Source organism: Rattus norvegicus, chromosome 10 (genome assembly GCF_036323735.1).
Source record: "Rattus norvegicus strain BN/NHsdMcwi chromosome 10, GRCr8, whole genome shotgun sequence".
Taxonomy (NCBI): Eukaryota; Metazoa; Chordata; class Mammalia; order Rodentia; family Muridae; genus Rattus; species Rattus norvegicus.
Genome location: NC_086028.1, coordinates 102938038 through 102959432, shown reverse-complemented (window position 1 = coordinate 102959432; position 21395 = coordinate 102938038). Strand labels below are relative to the sequence as shown.

Here is a 21395-nt window from a genome sequence, read left to right as displayed (position 1 = left end):
GTCACACACGCATCTGTGCTCTTACGCACATTAAACCATCTGCTCACACTTTCCCAGAAACTGCCAGGTATTTAATTTCCAAGGCTGGCCTCAGACTGAATGGAGCTGAGGTTCTGTTTCCATAGAAACCAGGGCAGCACACTTCCTGTTGCCCATGCAGTTGAAAGGAAAGGGCAGAGAGATGGATAGATAACAGGACAGAGCCTGACTGCATGCAGACCCCCTCAATACGGGGACACTGGTTGACTCAGCTCTAGAACGTGAGGGGCCTGGCAGTGAGCCCGCCCCACTGCATAGGAACACTCCAGTACAGGGACACTTGGGATTCAAACCCTTACAAGCCAAGTCTTCTCAGCAGCCACATAGGCCTTCCTTGCAACTCCAAGGCACCAGAAACTCACTACGTCATGAAACACCCTACTACTCACTGATGGTTAGTGAAAGTGGAGAGAAAAATCACGTTTTCACACTTCCCAGAACATTCCAAGTTTCTAGGATTGCTTTGGTATTTGGAGGAGCTTAAAGGCTCACCCTCTACCTGACAATCCTCCAGGCCTGTGGGGATAGTGACTACATTGCTTTGTTCCCTTCAGCATCCTTTGTTTCCGCGGCCCCGCCCCCCCCAACCCTGGGCTCTGGCAGAGCCCCATCCCAGACAGACACTCTCCCAAGCTCTGTGACCACAGTGGTCCTTCCTGGGCCCCAACCAGCGGACTGTGACCCCGTACCACAAGTTCAGGCTTGAGCCCCCAGTACCTGTGGCTGTGAACTAATTTGGATCCCATTACAGATGGTTGTGAGCCACCATGTGGTTGCTGGGATTTGAACTCAGGACCTCTGGATGAGCAGTCAGTGCTCTTCACCACTGAGCCACCTCTCCAGCCCCGTGAACTTGGAGATAGGGTATCTGTAGCTATCATGGAGTTACAATGAAGGTATAGTGGACTGGGAGGGCCTGACCCAACAACCGGAGAAGGCAGAGGGTAATTTAGACACAGACACAGAAACATACATGGACACACACAGATACACACATATATACTGCACATAGACACACACATATACACATACCAGCACAGACACATGATGCACGTGTGCACAAAGAAATACAAGATACATGCACATACATGGTCTCTCTATCTCTGTCACACACACACACACACACACACACACACACACACACACACACAACATACACAGAAAGAGAGAGAGTCAGAGAGAGGGGGTGGGAGAGAGAGCCAGATGAAAGAGAACAGAAATAGGAGAAAAACAGCCACAGCCAAGAGATGCCAAGAATTCCTGGCCAGCACCCCAAGGTGCATCCCTCGGAGCCTCCCGGAGCAGCCAGCTCTGCCCACACCTTCCTTTCGGGCTCTGTCCTCGGAACACTCACAAGATGATCCTGATGTCTTAATCAGCTGCTGCTTTGTATCCTGCTATCCAGCAGTCCCCACACAAACCCTGCCTCTCTCCTCAATGTTATCTCACAGTTAAAGTCACACGCTGTCCACCCCAGCATTAGTCAGCAAAAATTGGTGGATCTTTCCCATGTCTCATCTGGAGCAGCTGACTACCACGTGACCACCCCCAAATTCACTGGGCCACCCAGCTCCTTTCCCTGAACCTCATAGCATCCCGAGGAGCCAGGGTCAGCGAGAACCTATGCGATTTTGGTTACAGTCCTGTCGTTATTCGTTTGAGACAGCACCCGCAGTCTGCAGACAGCAATCCTCCTGCCTCAGCCTCCTCAGTTGCCGATACGATACGCTTAGCTCAGAAGTTGTGCTTCAGCTGATAGGTTTCCTAAGGTTCGTGGCCAGCTGGAAGGGTGGCCATGCTGCTGCAGACCAACCCTTCCTGATGTGGAACCTTCTAGGCTCTGTTCTTGGCTGAGACTCCAGGGGCAGGGCTGAAGGCCGTCTCTGAGGTCAGCCTCCTCACTGCCCAAAGCTCACGTACAAGAGGGCACACTGGCATTCAGTCTGGTGACTCTTGGCTTTGTAAGACCCTCGGGAATATATCTATGTCTCTGCCCCAACCCCCCAGGCCTTCAGGAAATCATGATGAGTCCCTGGACTACTGTCCAGCACAACCGCTCTTCAAACCGAAGCTGCCCCGCCCTGCCCCGCCCCCATCCTCTGTTGCTGTGAGCGAACGGCAACAAAACCTGGTTTCATGCCAAAGGTGGGGCGTACGGCTTCCCAGAGCCGGTTTCCTGCCAGGCCTAGGCACTGACCACGGGGGCGCTGACCCTCAGCTGGTGTGTGTGTGTTTGCGCATGTGTGCGTGAGTACTCAGCCATATGCAGCTTGGAAGGGTGGAGAAGCAGGTGGAGGTTCTGTCAGACAGTCAAGGAGACATTGAAATTATAATGAGAGCAATATGTACATACATCCCCATATCTGTACCTACCTCCACATCCAAAACACACGTACACCACACACACACACATGCATATGCACATGCACACAGGTGCACACATGCACACACATTCACACACATGCATATGCATGCACACACACATGTGCACACACGTGGGCGCGCACATATGTCCCTGACATTTTCCTCACTGTGTGCATCTTACAGCCATCATGGAACGGCCCTGCCCTTGGAAGACTGGACTCCAGTGGCTCCCGGGAATCGAGTAATTCCCACCAGGGTTTCCAAGTGTGGGAGTTGGTTCTACAGGACACACCCAGCCTCCGGTCCCCACCTCATCCCACCCTGCTTCCTCTCCTCGGTTCTCTTCACCCACGCTGGCTGCTCTGACCCCAACCTTTGAACTTGGGAGTGAATCATTTCCTCTGTCAAAGGCATGTGTGAACGCATGTGCACACACAGACGTATGCTGGTGGAAAGGAGAGGCAGGCCTCTTTCCGGCCCTGGCGCTCTAGCATATGCAGGGGCTGGAGGTGTTGGAACAGCACCTGAGGTGACACACACACAGGCTGGGTCCATTGCAGAAGAGTCCAGCACATGCTTGGGCCTCTGTCAGAAAGTCCTCAGCCCTGTTTGTGTCTGGGAAGTACAAGAATGTGGAAAAGGTGAGATCAGTGCCTTTGGGACCCCTCCCCCTGTGGTGGGTTGAAGAGAATGCCCCCCCCTAGATGGTACACACGTTTGAATGTTCAGTCCCCCATTGGTAGAACCAGAAAAAATTAGGAGCATGGCCTTGTGGGAGGAGGTGTGTCACTGCAGGTGGGGTTTGAGGCCATTCTGGTTGGCTCCCTCTCTTTCTGCCTCCTACTTGGTGGGTAAGGTGTAAGCTCTCAGATACTGCTCTAGCACTCTGGTCCCTGCGCGGCAGTCAGTCATGGTCCCACCCTCTGACACTGTAAGCAATCCCTGATAAACGATAAACTCTTTCTATAAGTTGCCTTGGTCAGGGTGTCTCTTAATAGTGACAGAAAAGTGACTGAGACAGAAGGGTCCCTGCCTTCAGGATCCCCCTCTTTCCATGCCTGGGGAGTGGATGCCGGGGCGCTGGGCACACTGGGAAGAGCAGCAGTGTTCCGTGCCAGTCCTGGGCAGCTGAGGCCTGCCTGGTTTAAAGAAGGTGCCATTCCAGACCTGGCATTGGGCGACAAGGAAAAGGCGAGAGAAGGGAGGCTGGGCCTGCACCACAGGGCAGCAACATAACACCTCAGCCCTAAAGGCCAAGCCTCAAATCTGCGGTCCCTGGCATGGCTCGTCTGCCTCTCCTGGTCCAGCCAATGGCTGTGATACCAGGGCCCCTCAGGCCAGGAACGAAACTGTTCTAGATCCTACTGATGAGGCAGGTTGAGCCTGTGAGTCTGACCCTGCCTACAAGCTCACAGCAGGGAGGAGGTCGCTGCTGGCTCATGCAGAAGCAGAGCACTGCTTCCCCGGCTTATCTGGAAGGACCACCTCCTGGTACCCTCCAGCCAAGGGCAGAACCATATCTGGCAGCTCTCTCAGAAGAAACCTTAGACCGCTGCATCAGTAGCCTCAAGCAGGTGGGAACCCAAAGTGCCTCTCTGAGGGCAGGGTGGGCAAGGCAACTCTCCTCTAGGGTCCAGGGCCTTCCTTTGAGGATGCTGCAACCCTGGGGCTGGGCGGGGCCCCCACACCTCCAGGAGTTCTCAAAGTGAGATCTTTACCTTTGCTTCTAACCGCCTGCCCCGCCTGCCCCGCAGCGTCTGTTTGCACCTTTAACAGGGCCTCTTTGGTCTGAGCCTCTTTAACCCTTTGTAGCTGTTCTTTTATATTCGAGTGCATAAACAGAATCGTGTGATATGAGTGTAGGCAGTGCTTATGATTCAAATAATAATAATTAAAAAGAAAGGCTGTGATGCTGGGAAGCTGGCTTAGCAGACAGAGTGCTTGCCAAGCAAGCATGAGACCCAGTACACCCAGCGTGGCAGGGCAGTCCTGCCTGCAATCCAACCATGCAGGAGGCAGAGACAGGGAATCCCAGGCCAGCACCAACAGTGAGACCCTGTCTCAGTGTACTTGAGGGAAGATAACATGGACATCAGGTTCCACACGTGTGCATGCATATACCCCTACACTCACAACTACACACACATGCGTGCACACACATCTACAAACACAAACGTGTGCACGAACACACACATGCAGAACAAAAACAAGACCCGGCCTATGATACCTTACAGGCAGCTGTCAAGAGAATCTGGACTGGGACTGGAGAGTGGTTAAGAGCACTGACTGCTCTTCCAGAGGTCCTGAGTTCAAATCCCAGCAACCACATGGTGGCTCACAACCATCTGTAATCATCTGGGATCTGATGGTGTGTCTGAAGACAGTGACAGTGTACTTATATATAATAAATAAAGTCTTAAAGAAGGAATATATCCTCCTAACTCTGACTCCTGAGTGCCACCTGGCTATAAATTAATTAACTAGAGTTTTCAAGACAGGGTGTCTTAGGGTTTTATGAAGACACATCATGAACAAGGCTACTTTAATACAAGAAAACATTTAGTCAGGGCTGGTTTATAGTTTCAGAGGTTCAGTCCATTATCATCAGGGTGGGAAGCAGGACAGTGTGCAGGCAGACATGGTGCTGGAGGAGCTGAGAGTTCTGTAGGCAGCACAGAGAAGCTGTGCTCTGCACAGACCTTGAGCATAAGAGACTTCAAAGCCCACTCCACAATCACACATTCCTTCATCCAGGCCACACCTCCTAATTGTGCCAAGTCTCCATGGGCTAAGTATTCACACACCTGAGTCTGTGGGGGCCACACCATTCAAACCACCACACAGGGTTTCTCTGGCTGTCCTAGGACTCACTCTGTACGCCAGGCTGACCTCAAACTCAGAGATCCACCTGTCTCTGCCTCTGAGTGCTGGCAGTAATGGCGTGCGCCACCATGCTCAGCACAGCACCTCATAGACGAAGCCTCATCGCTAACCCTGACCACCTCTGTTCGGACTCTCCCTCCCCCAGCCCAGCAATCGAGTTGAGATTTGTGGCTTTCTCTTAAAGAAACAAAGAATGACCTTATTTTTTCTCTTTTTCCATTTCCTTGATTTCTGTCCTTATCATCATTACTTCCTCCTACTGACTTGGTGGCTTAGTCAGGGCCTGGCCAGGAAACACAGCTACAATATCAGCGATCTTAACTGCAACTTATATAAGGGGTGTGTGCGGTGTGCGTGTGTGCGTGTGTGTGTGTGTGTGTGTGTGTGTGTGCGCGTGCGCACGCGCACATTTGATTTGTTTTTGAGACATAAATTTTTATTTTGTTTTTATTCATTTTTTGCTTTATATCTGAGCATTTTTGCCTCCATGAATATCTGTACGGCGTGTGCAGATGCTTGGTTAGAAGAGGGCATCAGATCCCCGGAACTGGATTTACCAATAATTGCAAACCACCAGGTGGGTGCTGGGAACTGAGTCCAGGTAACCTGCAAAGGCAGTCAGTGCTCTTAACCACTGAGCCATCTCTCCAGCCCGAGACAAAGCCCAGGAAGACCTTGCACTTCCTGTGTGTTCTAAACTGGTCTCTAACTCTTGTTGATCTTTCTGCCTCAGACCCCTGAGTGCTGGGGTCACAAGTGTGAGCTACCACACCTGTTGTGCCAATTCTCACTGATCAGCAAAGGTTACTAAACACTGAAAGAGTTTATTGATCCCAGCGGATGATGAAAGCTGTCATTGTCGCACATGGTGGTCTCTATGACACAGTACAAGGGCACACAGGAAGGAGCACACAGGAAGAGCGCTGGATTCATCCATGCTCAGAGAGTTGAGCTGGCCTCAGGCCCCATACTCCAGTCCCTTTCAAACTCTCACAGTTTCCAGTTGCTCATTTCTATTCTTCAAAGAAGCCTTCCTGAGGGGCTGGAGTGACGGCCCAGCCTGGAGACTCCTGCAAAGCTGGGTTTGGCTGGCAGCTCGCAACCACCTATAACTCTAGCCACAGAGAATCTATCCTCTGAGCACCTGCAGCCCCACACACAGACACAGACAGACATAGACACAAACACACACTCATAGACACATACACACACAAGCACACAGACACACACACTAGCAGACATAGACACACATACAGACACACACAAGCACACAGGCACATACCTTCACACACAGGGACACATATACACACGCAAGCACACAAACACATACAGACACACACTAACAGACACACAGACACACATGTTCACACACACACTCACAGACACACATAGAGACACACAGTCACATAAAAACACAGACACATAAGCATACATACACACTAGCAAACAGACACAGACACACACATTCACACACAGAGACTCAAACATAGAAAAATAAATCTAACCCAGTCCCCCTGATAAACTGACAAGCCCACGCACAAATTGTGCTCCCCGAACTGTATGAGCTGCTTCAGTGAGTGACTGAACCCCAAGAAGGCTCCCCCATTAACAGTCAGAATTCCCAGAAGACCAGACTTGCTGAGTAGTACCCAAGGAGGGGCAGCCTTTTTCAGTCTTTTTTTTTTTTTCTTTTTTTTTTTTTTTTCGGAGCTGGGGACCGAACCCAGGGCCTTGCGCTTCCTAGGCAAGTGCTCTACCACTGAGCTAAATCCCCAACCAAGGAGGGGCAGCCTTAAGAGACTGAGCCCCAACCCTTGAGACCTACATTGCCTGGAGACATCAGAGCCATCTGAGCTACAGGACAGCAGAGTCCTCGAGAATGAGGGGGTCGCTTGGCACTTGACGAAGCCATGCTCCCCATACTTGTGTTAGGAGCACCCCTGTGTTATGACAGGGTCTCAAGAGAAACAGTCGATTTGTTCTACAGATGTATATATATAGCACTTCAGTCCGCAGTCGTGCCAAAACCTACAGTCCCCAGGAAGAGATGTGACAGCACTTGCAAGAAACATTCAGTGAGAAGCAGGGGCAGTGGATTCTGTGGAGAGAGGAGCAGAGGGATGGGAGGCGTTTGCATTTTCAAAGTTATTTTGTGTGTGTAGGGTGTGGAAGTCCGAGGACCATTCTGGGGAGTCGGTTTCCTCTTTCTGTTGGATGGAGCCTGGATAGCTGACTCAGGCCATCAGTTTGGTGGTGAGCAGCTCCACCCTCTGAGCCACCCTACCCCTCAAAACACTCTCTCTCATCCCTTTTTAAAAAAAACTTTTGGAGCCAAGGTCTCACTCATTCTGTAGCTGTGGCTGGCCTAGAACGCAGAGGTCTGCTTATCTCTTACCCTCTAGTGCTAGGATCACAGATCACAGGTCTATACAATCTAACTTGCATGTGTGTGTGTGTGTGTGTGTGTGTGTGTGTGTGTGTGTGTGTGTGTGTGCTTGCCGGTTTGCATGAGCACTCCTTACAGTGCTATAGAGCCCAGGAGAGGGAGCCGGATCTCCTAGTTGTAGGCAGCTGTGAGCCAAAACGTGGGAGCTAGGAACCCAACCCAGGTCTTCTGCAAGAGCAGCCAGGGCTCTTAACTACTGAGCTATCTCTCTCGCCCTCCTTCTCATTATTCAAGATGGCATCTCATGTACCCCAGTCTGCTCTCGGGCTCACAACTTGCTGATGGCCTTGAGCAGTGCTCTTGCTCCTACCACTTGAGTGCTGGGGTGACGGGCGTGTCCACAGCCATGCAGGGTTTCTGTGGTGCTGACTCCCACGTCCCCAGCCCTCAGACAATTTTCAAGAGAAGCTCCCAAACTACACAACAAGGAAGGAGATGTCAGCCGCCAAAGCGAAGCGACTGCAAAGACACAGAGAGAAGCAGAGGTGGAGGTGGCGGCTGCAGCAGCTGCAGCATGAACTTTGACCCTGCCTTACCCCAGACCCCAAGCTGAGGCATAAGAACCGAAACCATCAACGTACTAGAAGAAAACTGGCTGTACCTTTGCAACTTGGCGAGGGACAATTCTTATAAAACGCAGAAAGTGAAAACCACAAAGGGGGCGGGGGGGAGAAGAAATTGCAAAATGAGACTTCACCAAAAGCGATGGGGACACACTTGTGCTTATTTAAAAATAAAAAAATTAAAAAAACATGATTAACCAGTGGCCAAGCCACAGACTGAAATAAACTCTTTGCAAAGCATACATCTGACAGAAGACCAATATCCAGAAGTAATGAGGAAGAGTTGAGCTGTCCAATTTGAAAATGAGCAACAGATTTGAGAGAGATATTTTACAAGGGGAAAAATACACGACTAGCTGGGAAGGCTCTGGAAGTGTGCTGGGCCACATTAGTCATCGGACAGACGCAGAATTAAAGCCAGAGCGAAATAGCAGCACACCCCCACCACCAGAATGACTAAAATGTAAGACTGACAGCAACAGATGCTGACATGAACACACAGTGACCAGAACCACCACATACTGACTAAAGTCGGATGGTCGCTGTGCGTGAAGACCGAGAAGCTTCTCCCAGAACTGACACCAACGGCCAATCAATCGGTTCAGGTGTTTCCAGGAGGCAAATGAAGCAGCTCCCATAAAAGACCAGGATAAGATGTTCATCACGGAGCCCCGACCAGAGGAAACAGGAAAGTGTCAAAGCCACAGAAGCATCAGGTGGGGAGCAGGACCCAGTTGTAATGCGGAACAAGCCACCGGGGACTCAGTACTGAGCAACTCTGCCAACATTTGAACTGGGTCAGGGAATCCAGGGTGGGGAAGTTCCCTGGGAGAGACAAAGGCAGCAGCAGCATAGGAAGGGGCAGGGGACTCTGGACGATGCCAATGTTCTATATCGTGGCTACGGCTGGAACGCATGGTGCATTTACCTGTAAAGATTCACAGGACGGCATGCCCAGCCTCCGGGAGACACATAAACGTGGAAAGAGAACCACTGTGGCTAATGATACATGAGCAGGAGGGAGGAAAGTTCATGAGCATTGGCATCTGCAATTCAGTATAACTGTGTCTCAGCCTCTGGGCCTGGTGGCACTTGTCTGTGACCTTGCCCTTTGGGAGATGGAGGTAGAAGGATCAACCTTGGCTGCGTGCATTTGAGGGTAGCCTGGGCTACATGAAACTCCATCTCAAAGACAAGAGAATTAAGTCGATCAAATATGGCTCAAGAGAGCCTGATTGCTGGTTGACAGATGAGGACCTAAAAGGGAACTTTCAGGGTAGGTCCAGCCGGTGGGTGAGTGGGCAGTCACAGTTTCACTGTCTTCTCCGTGTTTGAAATGTTTCTCAGGAAGTTAGAAAAATGCCTACTGAATGGGTACCTGGGTTCAATCCCAGCACCATGTAAAAGCTAGATATGGCTGTATGTGCATGTGTGTAGTGCACCCACCCATACACACACAGAAACACACATACACACACACACACACACACACACACACACACACACACACAAGTAATTTTTGAAAACCAAGGTGAAAAACAGTACAGAAAGACAATGTTGCCCTCCATACATGCTCACACTTGTGCACACTGACCACAGACATACACAAAGTGAGCTGGGAAAACTTGAGAGACTGAAACACATCAAACAAAAACTAGTCAGGAGGCAGGCACTGGCCTCCTTCCCCCAGGTGCCATAGCCCGGAATAAGAATCTGGAGGCTTCTCGTTATTCCCGAGGTTCCCTTCTTGCTGCTTCTCTCCCCTTCGGTCTAATCAAGTTGTCCTGGCAGCCTCTGCAGGTCCAAAGACAGCACTGATTGCCCAGGTACGCTGGGCTTTTAAGACCTTGCACCGCCCCCTGCTGGACAAAAGGATCCCTGCAGCTTCCCCCCTGCAAGTGGAGCGTTAGATGGTGTTGATGCATATAGGCTTTGCCTGTCTGTAGAACACACCCACCATGTCCACAGTGAATATTCAAGTCCTTGAGGATGCCCCCTGCCCACCAACAGACATCCCGGAAGCAGACAGAGGCTACCCTCTCTAGGTAGGACACCCCTGTCTCACCACCGTGGGCTGGGACACTAGGCCGAACCCTGAATCTGTAACTTATACTTTCTTTTAAAAAAATTATTTATTATTTTTATCTCAACGTGTGTGGGCGTTTTGCTTGCATGCATGTCTGTGCATAGTGTGTGTCTGCCAGAGGCCAGGAGGAGTTACTAGAGTCACAGATGGTTGCGAGCTGCCATATAGGTGCTGGGGATCCAACCTGGGTCCCCTGCGAGAGCCTTGACCGCTGAGCCATCTCTCAAGCCCTGCGTTACTTCATTACTGATAGCTATGCCCTGTGACATATACTGTGCATAAGTCTGCACACTTGTGGCTGGGAGCCCTGGGCTGGAGGATCCGGTGCTGAGGACATTGGTTGGTTTTATCCACATCCAGACTGAGGGCTGCCCAGCACAGGACAAACAGGACAGAGAGAGATAGGATGGAGAGAGATGGGCGGCCCAAAGCCACACCTCAGTGAGTCAGAGGTCAATTCTTCCCCACCCATTTCCACAGTACCCCTCTCTGCTTACCCCCTTACTGGCTCCAACCTCAGAGTCTCTATTTTTGATGTCCTCTCTGACTTGGCTTTTGAACTGCTGGTTTTCTCTGGCTGTTCAAGTCCCAGGTCAGTCCACCCCTAAGACATAGGAGCTTCTAGTAACTCCCCATAAACACACACCACCTCACCCCGGGGAGTGGTTCTGTCAGCCGAACACCTGTCTTGCAAACAGGAGGACCCGAGTTCAAATCTCAGAAACCAGGTTAAAAGCCAGGTGTGGTGACGTGTGCAATCTCAGCACAGGTGGGTCCTCAGAGCTCGCCGGCCACCTGGACTAAATGACAGGCTGTTAAAAGACTCCGTCTCAAAACATAAGGTAGACAGTGCCTGAGGAATGATAACCAAGGCCGTCCATTGGCTTCTACGTGTGCACACACACACCCATACAGACGCCATGTCTCCTGCTCATGTGACAGGCAATGCTGAAGGAATCCCGAGTGGCCAGGCGTTGTGTTATCCCCACTCATTGTGAGCTGCAAACCCAGGCGGGTGCTATGGAGGGAAATGACCCTCCACGGAGCAAGAGAAAGTACCGACAGGATAGATCAAATACAGATCTGATAACCACTTATATATAAAGAGCTCCCTCAACTCAACAACAAAACTTGACTCAAAAATGGGCAGAGCCTAGTGCGATGGTTCACACCTGTAATCCCAGCATTTACTTGGTAGGCGGGGGCAAGACCATCAGGGGTTTGAGGTCATCTCAGCTATTACTAATCTTATAACTGGCCCAACACCAGCCACACAGGGTGAATGGTGCCCCCACACACACCCCTACCACCCTACACCCTTACTCAGGCACCCTCACATCCCACACCCCCATACCCATACCACCCTCAGCCCCCCATACCTCCACCTCTACTCCTACCCCCATCCCCACCCCCACAGTAGTCTCTGTGAGAAAAGGCTCTTGGGCGAGCTATAAGGCTCATCTGGTAAAGGTGCTTGCCACCAAGCCTGATGACATGAGTTCTATCCCAAATGGAGGGAGAAGAGAAATAAATACTTCAAGCTGTCCTTCGGGCCTCCACACGTGCTATGCTAAGTGTACACAAACCTAGATAAACCCATTTTTGAAAGGGGAAAATAAAGGAAAGGCTCTTTGCGGATAGAATTCAGTGTCTTAAGATGCGATAGTCCCAGCTGCCCGGAGGCCTTAAATACCTTCAGTTTCAGAAAGGCAGAGAGAGAGAGAGATCTGAGAGGAGATGGTCACGAGACAGCAGAGGCAGATTCCAAGATAGCCGTGGCTGCCGGAGCCCCCAGGAGCAGGAGAGGACTGGGCCAAAAGCTTCTTGGAGCTTCAGAAGGAGCTAAGCCCTGCCCAGCACGTTCTGCTTCTGAGTTCTGACCTGCAGAGCTACGCAAAGTCACATCAATCCATCAGTCACAGCTGGAGCCCGCCAGAGGCTCCAGGGCCAGCTGGGAGGTAGGAGGTGACAGGACTGAATGGAGCGCTGAGGGCTGGGGTAGAGCCTCCAGAGAGCCCCACGTTGCCTGCCCGTCCCGTGGCAGAGAAGAGCTGGGACCCCCGTGTCCCGTTACACAAACCAGACCCCAGCCAGGAGCGCACATCCAATGCCAGGACTCTTGGACCCTTCCAGAGACCCATGTGCGAACTTCTTACTGAGCGGCACCTCCTGTGATCCCTGTCTGCGACTGCCCTACTGGCCCAGCCATTCTCACCCTCCCTGCCCCCCCTCCCCTGCCCCTGCTGAAACACAAGCGCTTGGAACAAGATAAAACTGCTTAATTTCTAAGAGCCACAAAACCGATCCAGAACAACGAAAAAAGAAACCACGCTGACCCGTTGGCTGAAAAAACAGCAATTCTGTGCCTCTGAGGCCTGTCCCTGCTCAGTGACTCATGCCAGCCGTCTGAGGAGCCCGAGGCATTTGCCTGGGGAAATTTCTGAGAGCCCAAGAGGACCCCGCCCGCCCGGGGCCAGCCTCACAAGGCAAGAGAGAGAGGAGAAAAGGAAAGAAAGGACAGGATAGAGCCTTGAACCTCTTCCCTGCCACTGGAAGGCCCCATGTCCCCACCACACCCTCCACCACACCTCCTGGACAGCAGGGCTGGACAGGCTTCAGTCGCCAGCCCTTGGGGCATCCAGCCAACCAGGTCTCCATCCACCGGAGCATACATGTGTCGTGGTCCACTGCCTACAGAAGTGCAAGCGGGGACGGAGGGAGACAGCTGTCACAGCATCTGACGCTGAGACAGAAAGGCAGGGCGCAGCACACCCGGCTGGAAGGGGGAAGCCAGCCAAATGCACACCAAGAACTCAGAAGCCCACCAAAGTGAGGGAGGGCTCGGCCTCACTCTGTGGATAAGGAAACTGAGGCCGAGCCACCAAGTAATCTGCTCGAGGCCACCCCGCGGGGACAGTACAAGAGCTTGACTTCCCCAGGGACTGGGGCTGGGATTAGAGCTCCAACTGACCCCAATTAATAAACTGGGGTGAAGAACGGGATGGAGGAGGGGCGGGGATTTTCCTCTTCTGCCCCAGTCTGGCCATTTAAGGTTGAGTTTTGGAGAAGAAAAGTTTTGTAAAAATACATCCAAATGGAGGGTTTCCTAAAGAGCCGGCTATGCCTACCTAGCACGGTGGCCTGTGCCCAGATCCCAGTGACTCAGGAGGCTGATGTAGGGTAATCATGAGTTTGAGATCAGCCGGGGACACATAGCAAGGCTACACCTCAAAATGAAAAAAGAAAATGCAAGTGTTGGGGAGAACGGCAGGTGTAGACTGAGGTCCTGGATTCCACTAACAGTCCCCCAAAAAGAGGGGAAAGGGAGGGAGGGAAGGAGGGAGGGAGGGAGGACTGATCTTTGGGCCTGACCCTTACTTACTAAGAGAAAGTACCACGTGAAGATGTAGCCCGTTGGTGGAGTGTATACCCTGGCACAGTATCCTGGTTCCCTTCCTAGCATCACCAAAACCTGTGGCAGGTTTGTAACCCCAGCAGTCTGGCCATAGAGGCAGCAGGATCGGGAGTTCCATACCACCCAGGACTACAAACAGACAAATGGAGAAGGCCCCTCTCTGGTCCAGTGCTGTGTCATCCTTGGCTAAGGGCACCGGTGAAGGTTTGGTGGTGAAGGCCGGGATCAAAGGCTGCTTTGTTCAGCGTATAAAAAGCTCTGGTCAGCCCGTGAGGCTCCAAGCTTTCACCCTTGGGTCTCAAGGGAGCCACCTTCCCCTCACACGAGCCTCTCAAATACCCTGCTGTCACCTACCGGGGCTGGACCTTGTCATCCACAGAATGAAGGCTGGACATTTGTGTGGCTCAGCGGCTGAGGAAGGCCTGAACCCACAACCCAGCACAGCCACACAGACAAGTGCAGGCCCCTGTGAGCCGGCCACTAAAACAACTGTCATCTTCTATCTGGTAATGAGGAGGTGGCAGGGCCAGGCTTCCTGTGGAGGGCACAGCCCCACCTGTCCAGGTCTTGGAAGCAGCTGCTGGCATTCCCCGCCATGCTGCCTCTATGAACTGGTCCCAGAAAACTTCACCTCTACTTATCACCTCCAGCTAGTCAGGACAGGAGCACAACACTGAATGTCTCCCTCCTGGGTCTCCTGTTGTGCCTGGCAGGGTCACAGGACACACTGCTGTCAGCAAGGCACCAGGTGGCTGCCTCTTAGTGAAGGCCTGGCCAGCTTTGATGTCACATCAGAAATGGCAGAAATCCCAGGGTTGGTGGTGATCCCTCAGATGAGACCTCAGATGTGTCTTTTTTTCCTCCCCTTTGGCTTCTCAGGGACCCCTGCCTTTGTGCATGCACTCAGAGGCAACCGATAGCCCGGGGCCAATGACACTTTCGGGTGGGGTTCAATTCTCATCGTGAGCACAAGACAGCACAAATCCAGAGTAAGGGTTACATCCCTAAAATCTGTCCCCACACTCTCCTGCAGCCCCTGATTTAGATGGTGCCCTAGGCGGAGGAGGCAGTAATGACCTCAGACATTGGTGGTCCCAGTAGGAACTGGGACCCTTAAACTGGGAATGCCTTGACTAGGGTGGCTAAGAGAGACTCCTTCCCTGAACTGTTAACACCCCTGCTGGGTCTATATTGGATCTAAGGGGGCTGCAGGAGTACACGGTTGCATGTGTCCTCATGCACAGGCACTCTGGCCTGAGCGTGCGCACGCACACGCACACACACACACACACACACACACTTGAGGGTGCACACGTCTGCATACACCTCCTCCAAGCACTGGGAGCCACCACCTCTATAATCAGCAACCCGGGAGGCCCAGCCAAGCTATTTCAGGAGACCAAGGCCAGATGATGGACAAACACGCTTGCCTTGGCCCTGGTGCAGAGTCCATCCCCACCGTCCACCCTTCCGGAGTCTCTGAATTCACAGGGGTCACAGACAGAAAAGTGGCACACCGGAAAATGAAAGAGAAACAGCTCGGGAGAAGGGGCCCGGTTTAAATAAAAGCCAGACCCAGCTGGGCTTACAGTGGGAAGCAACATTCCGGCTCACCAACGTGGACTAGTCAGCAGAAAGAAGAAGAAAAGAAAAGAAATGTTTCTGTAAAAGTCACTAAATGTGACCTTGCGTGCTCACTTCCCAGAGCTGCAGGACAGCCACCTCGGGAGTTGGGGTTCAGGGATGGGGAACACGGGACGTGGAGGGCTGTGGCCTACCTGTGATGCGATCTCTCTCCATTCCTACGGATGTATTTACGGCAGGCAGCTGGGATGCCGGTGTCCCCTGCGCAGAGGGGTCCTCCTCCCCTTTCTCACCCCGTCGCCCTCCCTCTCTGCCTCCTCCTCCTCCTCCTCCTCCTCCTCCTCCTCCTCCTCCTCCTCCTCCTCCTCTTCCTCTAAAAACACTCTTTGTCTGGTCTAATTTCTTCAATCTGTTGCAATCACGAACAGATCCAAATTACCACATTTCCATGTGTTGGTCATATGTCTCTGCTCCGAACTGAAGTAGCATTGTCTCTGCCACACAGAGGGGGAACGGGGAGCACAAGGAGAGAGATTAAAAAAAAATAGGACGGGGGAGCCTCGATGGGATCCCGGGTGTCCCTGAGTCTTCTCCCTGAGCACGGGACCAGCTGCCTGGCCCTCAGTGCTGTGGCCTCAGCCGTCCAGCGTCCAGCGTCCAGCGTGCAGCTTCCGGCACTGCCTCCTCTCCCCGCCCCCTCCAGCCCCCGCCGCTGGAGTCTGGTTGTTCCCTTTTAATATCCACTTGGAGATGCCTAACTAGGCTCTTGGAAACCAACGCTCAGAGTCAAATTCCTGGCCACTTCCAAAGTCTTTCATTTTCCTCCCGTCCAGCGATGCTGTGATTTTCTTGGGGTTTAAAACATTTCAAAAGCTTCTATTTCCTGCGTGCCTGCCTCACCTTACTCTGCGGCTCCAAATCTCAACCCGCACCACACCCGAGCTATCTGCACAGGTACTGGTTACCTCCCAGACAGGAGGATGGAGAGAAGGTTCCCAAATACCTGCCCGGAAAGGTATTTGAACCCCGAGAAGTTCCCCCTGTCTTGAGAACCTGCGGATCAGAGGGACAGGCTGTCCCCACCCCAGGCTCCCAAGAGGCTGAGCTGGCTGGAGGCTTCCTGGAAGATTCTCACCCCACACACATGAGTCAGTAAGTCTCAGCGGTCCCCAGGGAGGGAAACACGTCCTCCGGTTGTGATTTCCCCAGACTCAGTGGCTCTCTGAGAACATGGCTGGCCCCGGGGCCTCAGCTCGATTTCCTGGTGGACACCTGGTCCAGGGGCTGCTCGCCTGGCAGGGGGAGGGAGGACCCTTAGCACCTGCTCAGAGCCCTGGCTGCCTTCATAGACTCAGGAGCAGCAGTGGGAAGGTCATGGAGAAGGGTCCCAGGGACCAGAGCATTCTTGGGGTTGGGGATTTAGCTCAGCAGTAGAGCGCTTGCCTAGCAAACGCAAGGCCCTGGGTTCGGTCCCCAGCTCCGGAAAAAAAAGAAAAAAAAAAAAGAAGAAGAAGAAGAAGACGTTCAAACCTGGTGGGAAGCAGGACTTTGCTGTGTGCAGTTCTCTGCTTAAAGAAAACATGTATAGGTGTGTGTGTGGAGGGGGGGGGTTGTTAAGGGCTGTTTCTGTTAAAAAACAAAAAACAAAACAAAACAAAACCCAAAACCCAGCATCTCTTAATTGTTTTGAGTTTTTGTTGGTATTTTGAAACAGGGACTGGAACTCTAGGTAAACCAGGCTGGCGGCCTCCTCCTCCTCTTCCTCCTCTTCCTCCTCCTCTTCCTCCTCTTCCTCCTCTTCCTCCTCCTCTTCTTCCTCTTCCTCCTCCTCCTCCTCTTCCTCCTCTTCTTCCTCCTCCTCCTTCCTCCTCCTCCTCCCTCTCCCCCTCCTTCTCTTCTTCCTCTTCCTCTCCCTCCTTCTTTATATGAGTACACTGTAGCTATCTTCAGAAACACCAGAAGAGAGCATCAGATCAGATCCTATTACAGAGAGTTGTGAGCCACCATGTGGTTGCTGAGAATTGAACTCAGGACCTCTGGAAGAGCAGTCAGTGGTGATCTTAACCACTGAGCCATCTCTCCAGCCCATGGCCTTGAACTTCTGAGTATCTTCCCTGCTTTCATCCAGGGCATGGGGAATACAGGCTTGTGTCGCTTTGCCTGGCTCAGACTTAATCTCTCCAGAAAAAGAGGTGGCAAGCCTGGGAAAGCACTCATGCCTGCCCACCAGGTACCAGCCCAAACGCCACAGCCTTCAGACAAACCATACACTGACCACTGTGCTTCAGTTCCCGTGGCACCTGATCACTGGTCCCTTGGGAACCTGGGTTTGGAGACCTTCCCTGCCCATAAGGCCAGATCCTTCATAGCCCATAGCTAAATCACCCCAAGTCGGAGATGTCACTCTAGGTCCATGCACTGTCTGCCTGGGGCGGGACCCCAGATGCCCATCTAGACGCAAGGCATCTTCTCATGGGAGTGTACAGATCATTTCTAGTCTCCTGGGAGACATCAAGGGAATTGTCCCTGCTAGGGGCCATGGAGCGGAACCTCAAAGGGCAGCCTGCACCGTGAGAGAGCTGGGAACAGAGCCTTACAGGAGAGGGACTCAGGCACCAGAAGAACTGGCAAATGGTCCCCTAAGAATTCACATTCTAGGGTTGGGGATTTAGCTCAGTGGTAGAGCGCTTGCCTAGCAAGCGCAAGGCCCTGGGTTTGGTCCCCAGCTCCGAAAAAAAGAAAAGAAAAAAAAAAAAAAAAAAAAGAATTCACATTCTAGAACCCATGGCCGAGGAAGCCTTGTTAGGATCTTGACTTTACAAGAAGCAAGGGATTTTGAGGTGAAGATCTTTTGAGCCACCTGAGTAATCCAGGTAAACCTTCAGAAGATCAAGCCAGCACCGAGGGGGAGGGGCTCACAAGCCTCCCACCCCTAACCGAGGAGCTATGGACATTCGCTCGTTTCTAGGAGTGGTAGAGTCAGGTGTGTTTTTTTAGGGGTAGGCCAAGTGCCAGTGGATGCTCCAACGCACTTGGAGGTATGTGGGCAGCAAAAATTAGAGTCGAAAGGTTATTTAATAAAATAGAGAGGGGGTGCTGGAGAGATGGCCCAGCGGTTAAGAGCACTGACTGCTCTTCCAGAGGTCCGGAGTTCAATTCCCAGCAACCACATGGTGGCTCACAACCATCTGTAAAGGGATCCTATGCCCTCTTCTGGTGTGTGTGAAGATAGTGACGGTGTACTCACACACATAAAATAAGTCTTGAGAGAGAGAGAGAGAGAGAGAGAGAGAGAGAGAACATGAAGTTGGGAGGGGAGGTGGGGTGTCTGGAAGGGGTTAAGGGGAGGAACTGGGGTTGACTATGATCTAAATACATGTAATGAAACTCTCAAAGAATTAATAAAAATCTGTATTTCTCCCAACACAATATTGTTATTATTTGGGAATTTCGTACAATGCACCTCAATCATGCTCCCTTCCTTTGTACCCCCCCCACCAAAAAAACCCCCACCAAGTCCAATTTGTGTTGCCCACAAACTCACTAGAGTATGGCCAAATTCCCAGTGGCCAGCCCCTTAAAAAAAACCCAATTCCCCACCCCCACCTCCTGCCTGAAGCCATCAATTGTGAATGGCTACACTTCAGCATCTTTAGCGTGACTTTTAAGGACTCTCTTTAGTAGCTTCCTGTCTGGATTGTTTCCTTGGGGTGAGAGGGTATATTTTAAAAAAAGACTTTGACACGCAGAGGAAGAAGTAAGGCTGGATCCCAGAGAGTCCCAGGCACTGCCTTAAGGCTGGACTGATGCAGCCCCAAGCCAAGGAAAGCCTGGAGTCCCACACAGGTGGCAGAGGTGGGCAAGGGGTTCCCTGTAGGTCTCTGAAGGGTACAGCCCGGCACATTCACATTCACAATGATACTAAGTGCATTGTATCCCGGGACAGAGATACATTTGTATTACTTTGTCCGGCCAGTTTGTGGCAACTTCTTTTGGCAGTCGGGGAACACAAGGCGGATGTCCTGTAAGCGGGTGTCCTGTGCAGGCCAAAATGAACATTGTGGCCATTTGAGCATTTCCATCCGAAGCAGTCAGACCAATCAGGAGGAGGACAGCCGGGGCGGGCTGGGGCTTGCAGTTACTTTTTTTCTTCTCTCTTTCACCTTCCCCAATTTTTTGAAATAGGGTCTTGATAGCTCAGGCTAGCCTGAAGCAGAGGGTGACTGGACATCATGGGTTGTTGGCTTGTGTTTGTTTTGTTTCTCAGATCTATTTATTTTATATATTTGAGTGTTTTGTCTGGACATATATGTGTGTGGCATGTGTCTAAGCAGGCCAGAAGGTGTGGGATTCCCTGGATCTGGAGTTATGGATGGTTGTGAGTTACCACGTGGGTGCTGGGATCTAAACCAGGGTCCTCTGCAAGAGCAGCAAGTGCTCTAACCACTGAGCCACAGCTCAGCTCCCCAACCCCACCCCACCCAACTCTGAACTTGTGATCCTCCTGTTTCCACCTCCCAAGTGCTAAGATTACAAGTGTGCACCACCAGGCCTGGTTTTATTTACTCTCTTGACTTTGAAAAAAAATTTCCTTTAATGGTTTTTCTGCTTATAAATGCAATGTCTGGGGGCTGGGGATTTAGCTCAGTGGTAGAGCACTTACCTAGGAAGCGCAAGGCCCTGGGTTCGGTCCCCAGCTCCGAAAAAAAGAACCAAAAAAAAAAAAAAAATAAAAGCAATGTCTGTTCATTCTATTACATTTAGCAAGTACAAAAAAAAAAAAAAAAGTAAGAAAAATTGTTTCCTCCACATGACACTGCCCAGGCCCAACTCCCAGGGCAGCATGCAAACCAGAACGACTTGAGAGACCGTGCACATCAGTGGCCCAGGATGGTGAGTGGGCCCAGGCCAGGAGCTGGTTCCTCCTGCAGACACCAGGCTGCACAAGCCCTCAGCGTCCTGCTGTGGTCCCTGTGACCCTCGGTGTTTGAGGACCTAGTTTGGCTCAAGGTCTGTTTCCCCACCATGCCTGAAATTCTAAGCACTCGGGCCTAAGTAGGGGAATAATTTGAAACCAGAAACCTGGCAGTGCAGACAGCGCGGAGGAACCTGAATTAGTCATTGGCAGAGGCTGCGAAGAGAAAGGGTGAGAGGCAGGGCAAGCCCCAGCTACAAGAGCCAAGAAACCCACTGCCCATGGTGGGGTAGGCTTGGGAGACAACTCAACAGCCACACATGTTCCTCCCACTCCAGGGGAACGCAAGAGGCTGAGACACCTACTCAGGAAACATGGAAGCTCGTTGGGGTTAACTTGGTTTCAAGAGCTTTTCCAACCTGGACAAGGTTTGCTCTTCCAGGAAGACAGGACCCTCAGGTCACAGCTCTGAAGCATCTGGCTGTGACAGCCCAAAGCCCCAATTCTCACCCACAGCCTGCAGTTAGAACCCTGCTATCCTCCCAATCCTCAGGCCAGCACCCCAGCCCCCATCGACTTGGACGCCCTGGCCACTGTCTTTGTGACGTCACTCACAGGTTCACAATCCCTCTAAGCTGCAGAGGGGGCTCGCTGGGCACAAACCCATTTAAAGAAGCAGTCGGGGACCTAGGCAAGTCGAGAACTCCCTCCTCCACTAGGGAGCCTTCCAGGATTGCTTCCCCCCCCCTCTGACCTGTTCCATAATGTGACCTGGCCCTCCCAGACATATCTGCCCCTGCAGCTTTCTTGGTGACCTTTTCTCCTGGGTGGACCTTCAGGGCCCCTGGGTTAAAGTGTCTACTTCTATGGAGCCAAAGGAAAAGGTACAAGTGACTTCACAGAGCAATCAGGAGCTGGGATCACTGGAACTTTCCCAACTGCACCCAAGAGCATGTGCAGTTAAGATGCCACCATGCCATCCTGGCTCCTCCGACCCCCTCTGGAGCGCACGTATCTGCACTCCAGCACTGGCTGAGGGGGGACAAAAAAGTACCAAGTGAGGCCAGGCAGCCTGAGCAGACAGTGGCTGGGAGATCCCA

The 21395-nt window shown here is 52.0% G+C and overlaps 1 protein-coding gene across 3 annotated transcripts in view; it reads right to left on the bottom strand.

Moving 5' to 3' along the window:
* Septin9 (septin 9) overlaps positions 1-21395 on the bottom strand; it is a 169233-nt gene that overhangs the window by 118357 nt on the left and 29481 nt on the right. The window contains 1 exon segment of one of the 3 annotated variants that reach the window (NM_176856.3): positions 15575-16027. The exons of the other annotated variants lie outside the window; for them this stretch is intronic. Within the exon segment in view, the coding sequence (NP_789826.2) occupies positions 15575-15596 (22 nt within the window). The 5' untranslated portion in view covers positions 15597-16027. 3 annotated transcript variants of the gene reach the window in all.